The sequence below is a fragment of the Coregonus clupeaformis genome, chromosome 27 (genome assembly GCF_020615455.1).
Source record: "Coregonus clupeaformis isolate EN_2021a chromosome 27, ASM2061545v1, whole genome shotgun sequence".
NCBI classification, from domain to species: Eukaryota; Metazoa; Chordata; class Actinopteri; order Salmoniformes; family Salmonidae; genus Coregonus; species Coregonus clupeaformis.
In genome coordinates, this window is record NC_059218.1 from 42,084,694 (window position 1) to 42,093,828 (window position 9,135).

Sequence of the window (9,135 nt, forward strand, 5' to 3'; positions counted from 1 at the left end):
GAATGTGTTGTAGTGAGGTGTTTGTTTGGCGCTGACAGAATGTGTTGTAGTGAGGTGTTTGTTTGGCGCTGACAGAATGTGTTGTAGTGAGGTGTTTGTTTGGCGCTGACAGAATGTGTTGTAGTGAGGTGTTTGTTTGGCGCTGACAGAATGTGTTGTAGTGAGGTGTTTGTTTGGCTCTGACAGAATGTGTTGTAGTGAGGTGTTTGTTTGGCGCTGACAGAATGTGTTGTAGTGAGGTGTTTGTTTGGCTCTGACAGAATGTGTTGTAGTGAGGTGTTTGGCGCTGACATAATGTGTTGTAGTGAGGTGTTTGTTTGGCGCTGACAGAATGTGTTGTAGTGAGGTGTTTGTTTGGCGCTGACAGAATGTGTTGTAGTGAGGTGTTTGTTCGGCGCTGACAGAATGTGTTGTAGTGAGGTGTTTGTTTGGCACTGACAGAATGTGTTGTAGTGAGGTGTTTGTTTGGCGCTGACAGAATGTGTTGTAGTGAGGTGTTTGTTTGGCGCTGACAGAATGTGTTGTAGTGAGGTGTTTGTTTGGCGCTGACAGAATGTGTTGTAGTGAGGTGTTTGTTCGGCGCTGACAGAATGTGTTGTAGTGAGGTGTTTGTTCGGCGCTGACAGAATGTGTTGTAGTGAGGTGTTTGTTCGGCGCTGACAGAGTGTGTTGTAGTGTAAGTTGAAACGGACGGTAGGTAATGAAAAGTAGCCTAATGTTAAAGTCTGGTTTCCTTTGTGCTGCTTCTGCCTGTGAAGGACAAAAAAGCCCTGCGCTCACTAGACCTGCCTCAGGTGAGTAGTGACCGCTGTTATAACACCTCATAGTTCTGTTATGTGATAAACATGACAGGTGACACCGTATCTCTCTCTCTCTAACTCTCTGTGTGTGTCTCTCTAACTCCCTCTCTCTCTCTCTCTAACTCTCTCTCTCTCTCTCTCTAACTCTCTCTCTGTGTGTCTCTCTCTCTCTCTCTCTCTCTGTCTCTGTGTCTCTCTCTCTCTCTCTCTCTCTCTCTAACTCTCTGTGTCTCTCTCTAACTCTCTGTGTCTCTCTCTAACTCTCTGTGTCTCTCTCTAACTCTCTGTGTCTCTCTCTCTAACTCTCTGTGTGTGTCTCTCTCTCTAACTCTCTGTGTCTCTCTCTAACTCTCTGTCTCTCTCTAACTCTCTGTGTCTCTCTCTCTCTCTGTGTCTCTCTCTACTCTCTGTGTCTCTCTCTAACTCTCTGTGCTCTCTCTAACTCTCTGTCTCTCTCTCTCTCTCTGTGTCTCTCTGTCTCTCTGTGTCTCTCTCTCTCTCTCTGTGTGTGTGTCTCTCTCTCTCTCTGTGTCTCTCTCTCTCTCTGTCTCTCTCTAACTCTGTGTCTCTCTCTAACTCTCTGTGTCTCTCTCTCTAACTCTCTGTCTCTCTCTCTCTCTAACTCTCTCTCGGTGTGAGTCTCTCTCTGTCTCTCTCTCTCTCTCTCTCTCTCTAACTCTCTCTCTGTTTCTCTGTCTCTCTCTCTCTCTCTCTCTCTCTCTCTCTCTCTCTCTCTCTAACTCTCTCTGTGTCTCTCTCTGTGTCTGTCTCTCTCTCTATAACCATCTCTGTGTGTGTGTGTGCGTGTGAGCGAGCGGATTAGCAAGCGTGTGTTACTTCCTGTACCAGGCTGATCTGTTTCTCTGTCAGCGTCCAGTAATCCAAGGCTTGGTTTAGTTAGCTCTGCCCCAGGGGCCAGGTGTGTGTTCACTTAGACAACTTCCCTATCCCTGAGCGTCATCAAACTACAATATGCCGTGTGTGTGTGTGTGTGTGTGTGTGTGTGTGTGTGTGTGTCTACCCCGGCCAGACACACACCAGTTTAGCCAACCCCCTCAGGCAGACCATGGGTGTGATAAGATGACTTCCCTGTTGGGGACATGGACAGGACAGCGCTCTGCACCCCAAATTCCATATATAGTTTACTAATACCTCTATGGAAGTGAGTCAGTATGTATTGACATGTCTTGGTGATAGATGGAGGTAGATAGCTGATACCTCTATGGAAGTGAGTCAGTATGTATTGACATGTCTTGGTGATAGATGGAGGTAGATAGCTGATACCTCTATGGAAGTCAGTCAGTATGTATTGACATGTCTTGGTGATAGATGGAGGTAGATAGCTGATACCTCTATGGAAGTGAGTCAGTATGTATTGACATGTCTTGGTGATAGATGGAGGTAGATAGCTGATACCTCTATGGAAGTCAGTCAGTATGTATTGACATGTCTTGGTGATAGATGGAGGTAGATAGCTGATACCTCTATGGAAGTGAGTCAGTATGTATTGACATGTCTTGGTGATAGATGGAGGTAGATAGCTGATACCTCTATGGAAGTGAGTCAGTATGTATTGACATGTCTTGGTGATAGATGGAGGTAGATAGCTGATACCTCTATGGAAGTGAGTCAGTATGTATTGACATGTCTTGGTGATAGATGGAGGTAGATAGCTGATACCTCTGCACTGTTAGCTTCTTTATTGAGGGAAAGTTATACTGATGTGGTTGTCTTACCTAGCTACCTTAAGTTGAATGCACTGTTTGTAAGTCATTCTGAATAAGAGCGTCTACTAAATGACTAAAATGGTATGTGATGTTTCACTCGTGGCCAGCGATGTCAAGGAGGGGCAGTGAAGGTAAATAGTGAATGGATGGTCTTACCCATGTGATCATGAAATCGCCAGTGCTTGACTTGGACAGGAGCTGCATACCAACACCTCAACTGCTTGAGTTCTTACACAACTGCTTGAGTTCTTACACATCATCAGAATATTACCTCAAAAGTATTGTGGAATTCCTGCACCTAAATATAAACAGTACTGGCACCCAAAATGAGTACCGGCACCTATTTCAGTCCAAATCAAGCACTGGGCATCTCCCATAGAACCATCCAGGAAGTCCCTTCTATATATTGTATGTTCTAGAGCAGGGATATTCAACTCTTACCCTACGAGGTCCGGACTACTGCTGGTTTTCTGTTCTACCTGATAAATGAATTGCACCCACCTGGTGCCCCACGTCTTAATCAGTCCCTGATTAGAGGGGAACAATATAAAAAGCAGTGGAACTGGCTTCCAGGTCCAGATTTGAAATTGAGGATTTCTTTGTTGTATGTCTTGTTAGAGAGTAGATTGAAACCTCAACTCCAGATGGGTCTTGTTGCTAGGTTAGTGAATCAGAATCACCTTTATTCGCAGATGAGTACATTTACAGGGACCAGGAATTTGACCAGGGGCGTATTCATTATGCTGATTCTGTTGCAAAACGTTTCTTAAACGGAAGCGAACTAAACAAGGAAGGGACCTACCTGAATTTGTCCAATTAAAAACTCTCGTTTTAGTTGAAACTGAACGTTTTGCAACTGTTTGGCTAATGAATACACCCCTGGTGAAGTAAACAGAGTTTACAGACAGAAGATAGATACATTATTTACATATTATCTCCACACATGTTGCTATGCTAGTGAATGGCCAGTCCTTTTCATAGCATAAGAAAAATACTTTTTTAATCGCCAAGGGGAAATTGGTTTGTCAATAATCAACATGTACACAGTCACAAAAAAGGACATTTAAAAAAAACATATTGCAAAACCATTAAAAGTCCACTGCATACTGCTTCAATCATGTCATTCACAGAATTCCAATAGTGAGCATTTTACCATTTGTGATGAAACAACAGTGAAAGGACAGCTTCAGCCATTGGTGGTTCTGGTTGTCAATCATATGTATCTGTTCCAGGTCGCGCCCAATCAGGTCCTGGAGGCCTGCCCAGACTGGTGAGTGTTAAACACTAATACATCCCAGCAGATTGAATATGCTCTAAAGATATGACGTTTAGATGGATTGTGAACTTCTTTCTGTCTCTACCGGTCTCTCTCCCTTTCTCTCTCTCTCTATCGCTCTCTCTCTCTCTTCACCTCTCTCTCTCTTCCTTCTTTCTCTCTCCCTTTATCTCTCTCTCTCTCTTCACCCTCTCTCTCTCTCTCTCCACCTCTCTTCCTTCCTTCCCCCTCTCTCTCCCTTTCTCTCTCCCTTTCTCTCTGTCTCTCTCTCTCTCTATCTCTCTTCCTTCCTTCTCTCTCTCCCTTTCTCTCTGTCTCTCTCTCTCTCTCTCTCTCTCTCTCTCTCTCTCTCTCTCTCTCTCTCTCTCTGTCTCTCTCTCTCTCTCTCTCTCTCTCTCTCTCTCTCTCTCTCTCTCTCTCTCTCTCTCTCTCTCTCTCTCTCTCTCTCTCTCTCTTTCTTTCTTTCTTTCTTTCTTTCTTTCTTCCTTCTCGCTCTCTCTCCAGAACATTCCTCAGAGGGCTGGGGTGATCAGTGTGACCCCCCAGGCGCGCCCTGCCCACCCAGGTGCTCCCAGGCCCACCCCAGAGGCACCCGGAGCGCCACGGCCCACCCCAGACACTCACCCTGGAGCCCCCAGACCTGGCCCTGACGCTCAGCCTAAACCCACCGACCTGCCCCTGGGTGAGACGCAGCCTGGAGGCCTCACACTGACTTACTATCAACCATACCTGGCTTCAAATAGTATTTGTTTTATTTTAAATCTTCCTAGACTGTGACTGAGAAGTCCAGGTGTCACACTGTAAACCAGCGTTCCCCAAACTCGGTCCTGGGGACCCCCTGGTTCAAATGATCAACTCACCATCAAGCTTTGATTATTGAAATCAGCTGTGTAGGGCAACAAAAAAAAAAACGTACTCCACTTGCTGTTCCCAGGAGTTCCCGAGAACCGAAATTGGGAAACGCTGCTGTAAACTCATGACTGTTTAAAGGGGTAATCTGGGATTGGGACATTCTGGCACTATTAAATATAGCTATTCATTCTTGAAGAAGAAGAAGACCGTCTCTCTGTGTGTTTAACTCTTCTGGAACATTGTCTTGCAGGTCCCCCTCCTTCTGGACCACCTCCAGTGAGACATGTCCCCTCCCCAATGCAGCCCCCGATGCAGCCCCAGTCTGCCCCCCCAGTCCAGCCACCCATGCAGGCTCCCATGCAACCCACCATGCAACCAACCATGGCTGCCCCAATGCAGGCTCCCATGCAACCCACCATGCAACCAACCATGGCTGCCCCAATGCAGGCTCCCATGCAACCAACCATGCAGGCCCAGTCTGCCCCTCCAGTCCAGCCACCCATGCAGGCCCCAATGCTGCCCCAAATAGCTGCAGTGTCACAAATGGCTGCTCCAATGCTGCCCACACAGGCCGGAGCAGGGTTGGGGTCTACTGGGGCTGTGGTTCACCAGGGGCTGGCCTCCCCTAAGCCCCCTCCCCGCTCCCGCTCCTCTCATGTCCTGCCCCCTGAGACCGCCACTACAGAGAATGCTCCTGCAGCCCAGGTTAGTACCAACCAACACTCTGTATAGAATGAACATGTTAACATAGAGGTTAGTACCAACCAACACTCTGTATACAGTTAACATGTTAACATAGAGGTTAGTACCAACCAACACTCTGTATACAGTTAACATGTTAACATAGAGAAAAAATATATACAGAAAAAATATATACAGAAAAAATATATACAGAATAAAAATATGCTTCCTGTATACAACAAGGCACTAAAGTAATACTGCAAAAAAACACGGCAAAGGTATATACTTTTTGGCCTAAATTCAACCCCTTATGTTTGGGGCAAAACCAATACAACACTTCACTGAGTATAACTGCCTCCTTAATTCACCTTTCAGCAGGACAATAACCTAATACAAAAGGCCGCTGGAGTTGCTTACCAAGACGGCAGGGAATGTTCCTGAGTGGCCAAGTTGGTTTTGACTTAAATCTGCTTGAAAATCTATGGCAAGAAAATTTCTGCCTAACCGTGATCTGCAACACTTTGACAGAGCTTGAAGAATTTAGAAAATAATAATTGGAAAATGTTGCACAATCCAGGTGTGGAAAAGGTCTTAGAGATGTACCCAGAAAGACTCACAGCTGTAATCGCTGCCAATTCTAACATGTATTGACTCAGGGGTGTGAATACCAATCTAATCAAGGTACATTTAGTGTTTTATTTTTCATTAATACAAAATAAATACAAAATCTTCTACTTTGACAGTGTTTTGTGTAGATCGTTGACAAAAAAGACAATTTAAATTCATTTTAATCCCACTTTGTAATGCAACAAAATGTGAAAAAAGCTGTAGACTTTCTATAGGCGATGCCTGGTATAATGTTACAGGGACACATGAGATGAAGGAAATTAGGAATAGATGGGTACATACACAAAACAATGGCTACTTTCTCTTTCTCTCTCTCTCTCTCTCTCTCTCTCTCTCTCTCTCTCTCTCTCTCTCTCTCGCTCTCTCTCTCTCTCGCTCTCTCTCTCTCTCTCTCTCTCTCGCTCTGTCTCTCTCTCTCTCTCTCTCTCTCTGTCTCTCTCTCTCTCTCTCTGCTCTGTTTCTCTCTCTCTCTCTCTCGCTCTGTTTCTCTCTCTCTCGCTCTGTTTCTCTCTCTCTCTCGCTCGCTCTGTCTCTCTCTCTCTCTCTCTCTCTCTGTCTCTCTCTGTCTCTCTCTCTCTCTCTCTCTCTCTCGCTCTGTTTCTCTCTCTCTCTCTCTCTCTCTCTCTCTCTCTCTCTCTCTCTCTCTCTCTCTCTCTCTCTCTCTCTCTCTCTCTCTCTCTCTCTCTCTCTCTCTCTCTCTCTCTCCTCTCCTTCACTACAGTTATAGGTCTGTAAGTGTTGTTCTCTCTGCTGTTTCCCTGTCACTCTGTTGTCTCTCTCTCTCTCCAAGCCGGAGCAGACCTCTGGGTGACAGGTATACCATCACCTCTCTCTATTAAACTCCACTGTGTTTCAGTCCTCTAGTCCTCACGCCCTATTCACTAGAGGGTGCACTACTTTTTACCCTAATCCCTAGATAGTATACAACTTTGGACCTTTATCTTCTTGTCTAAAGTAATGTGCCATCTAGGGAATAGGGTGTGATTTGAGTCTCCCTACTCCCATACATTACATCACAGTAACCTGCTTCATGTTTCAGTTGATTTCTGCTTTTTATCCACCTGTAGTTTTTTATTTGATGGCGTCTCCATCACAAGTCTAAAATTATGTTCATCAACTGGTGAAAGGGTTGTTGTTGTTGTTGTTGTTGTTTAAACTGTTGTTTTTATGTGGCCAACATGACAATCCACACATCTGACCTTAAAAATGACGGGATGTTTTTGCCGTGTCTTGTCCAGTTCAAACGATGCATGTTGGCCACGTCTAGCCTGATAACCTACCCCGAATACGTGTTGACCTTTTCTTCAACGCATCAACGTTCCTTTCATATGTGCTCCGCTTCCATCAACACGTTTAAATGGACCACATATGGAACAACTTCATGATTTATTTTGACGTGGTTATCTCCTGCCATTTTATCTCCTTATGTGTGTTCTATATATATAACATGTAGTCCAGTGTAATGTGGTCACACTGGTTCCTCCTTTACTGTTGAGGTGCACTAGTCCTTTGTGTGAAATGTAGTAGCTAGCTAAGTGTAGTAGTATTGTGAGGTTATTAAAGTATAATTATTGCATGATATAACGAGAGCTCAAAGATACTTAACTCTTACTGCTGAAACATCACTCTACAATTACATTAATTGACTTATTTCCTCATTACATCAAAATAAACTCCCATTGGCTCAGCGTTTTCCAACCTTGGCTCTGATTGGTTACTCCTGTGTCATTTTCTCCCCTCTAGATCAATGGGATGAATGGAATCCAAAGAGAAGCACAATGGAAGCCCGAACCCTTCGACACGCTCACCTCTGACCTCTCCGCCTCTTCTTGGCTCAACACCCAATCACTGACCAGGAACTCCTCCTTACGCACCGCTCCTGCCCGCCCTCCTCCCTCCTTCTCCTCCTCCACTCTCCCTTCATCCCTGTCCCTCCACGCCACCCCTCTGTCCACCCTGCAGGGCTCCGACTCCTCCTCTTCAACCACCCTCCCCTCTGCCCTCACCCAGTCTCTCCTCCCCCCTCCCCCAGGCCCATCTCGAAGTAAGTCCCAGGAGGCTCTGCAGCGGGGTTCTCCCAACCCCTTCCTGAGTGATCCGGTCCCAGCCCGCCCCAGCAGCACCAACCCCTTCACTGGTCCTGTGATGTATCAGGACCAGAGGCGCTCCCTCACACCCGATTTCTCTGCCCAGCAGAAGGCCTCCGGTGCTGCCCTCCACAGGACCATGTCTGCTTTCAACCAGCCCCTCGCCCCTACCCCAGCTTCGCTTCTCGCCCCTACCCCAGCCCCGTTCCCAGCTTTTTCCCCCACCCTGACGCTAGGGGCACCTGCACCCCCTCCATCGCTCCACCGGACCATGTCCCTGTTTGGGCCATCGATGACCCCTCTCATCCCTGCTCCAGCGCTCCCTCTCCTGACTGCTCCCTCTCTCCCTGCCCCTATGCTCCCCGTGGCTCCTCCTCTCTCTCTCCCTCTTCTCCCTGCCCCTGCCCTCCCCCTGACTCCTTCCTCCTCCACCCCTGCCACCCTGTTGTCCCGCCCCCAGCCCCCTCCCCCTCGGCCCCAGCTGTGGGTGACCTTCGATGATGATTCAGCGCTCCCCGTCCCAGCCAAGGCTCCACCTGCAGCCCCCACTGCCTCCATCTACCCCCCCTCTCTCCCCCAGACTCAGTTCTCCTGCTCTGGGTTCGACTCTGACCCACACTGGGCCTCCAGCTCCACCACTTTGACCTCCACGTTCCCCCCCCTGCCCCCTCCGATCCCAGCCAGGATGGTCCCAGGCAGCAGCCAACCCCCGCTCCCAGCCCGAGCCACAGACAGCCTCCCCTTCCCCAAGGAGTTCACTGAGAGATAGGAGTGGACCACCACGACCCATGGACCACCACAGAGGAGACACCATGGCCTGTGTAGGACAGGGCAGACCTATCTAGTGGAGTGTAGATCTATGGTAAATGTGAATGTGTGTATGGTTTGTATAAAGAGTCAGGTATTCAACACGTTTAGACTAACCCCCCCCTTCTGAATCAGACTAAAATATACATGTACCACTGCTGTTCCATAACATCTCTGCTGCAGATGTTAACATTACCATGTTATTACCATGTTATTATGTGAATATGAACGTTTCTCCTGGGCTGTTTATTTTCGTTATGGTAGGAAACATGTTCCTG

General features: G+C 47.2%; 1 protein-coding gene across 1 annotated transcript in view; it reads left to right on the forward strand.

Moving 5' to 3' along the window:
- The window catches only part of synj1 (synaptojanin 1), an 84,627-nt gene extending 75,808 nt beyond the window's left edge, over window positions 1-8,819 (forward strand). The window contains 4 exon segments of the mRNA XM_045207948.1: window positions 3,760-3,797; window positions 4,308-4,485; window positions 4,906-5,360; window positions 7,707-8,819. Of these exon segments, the coding sequence (XP_045063883.1) occupies window positions 3,760-3,797; window positions 4,308-4,485; window positions 4,906-5,360; window positions 7,707-8,819 (1,784 nt within the window).
- The last annotated feature ends 316 nt before the right edge of the window (window positions 8,820-9,135 follow it).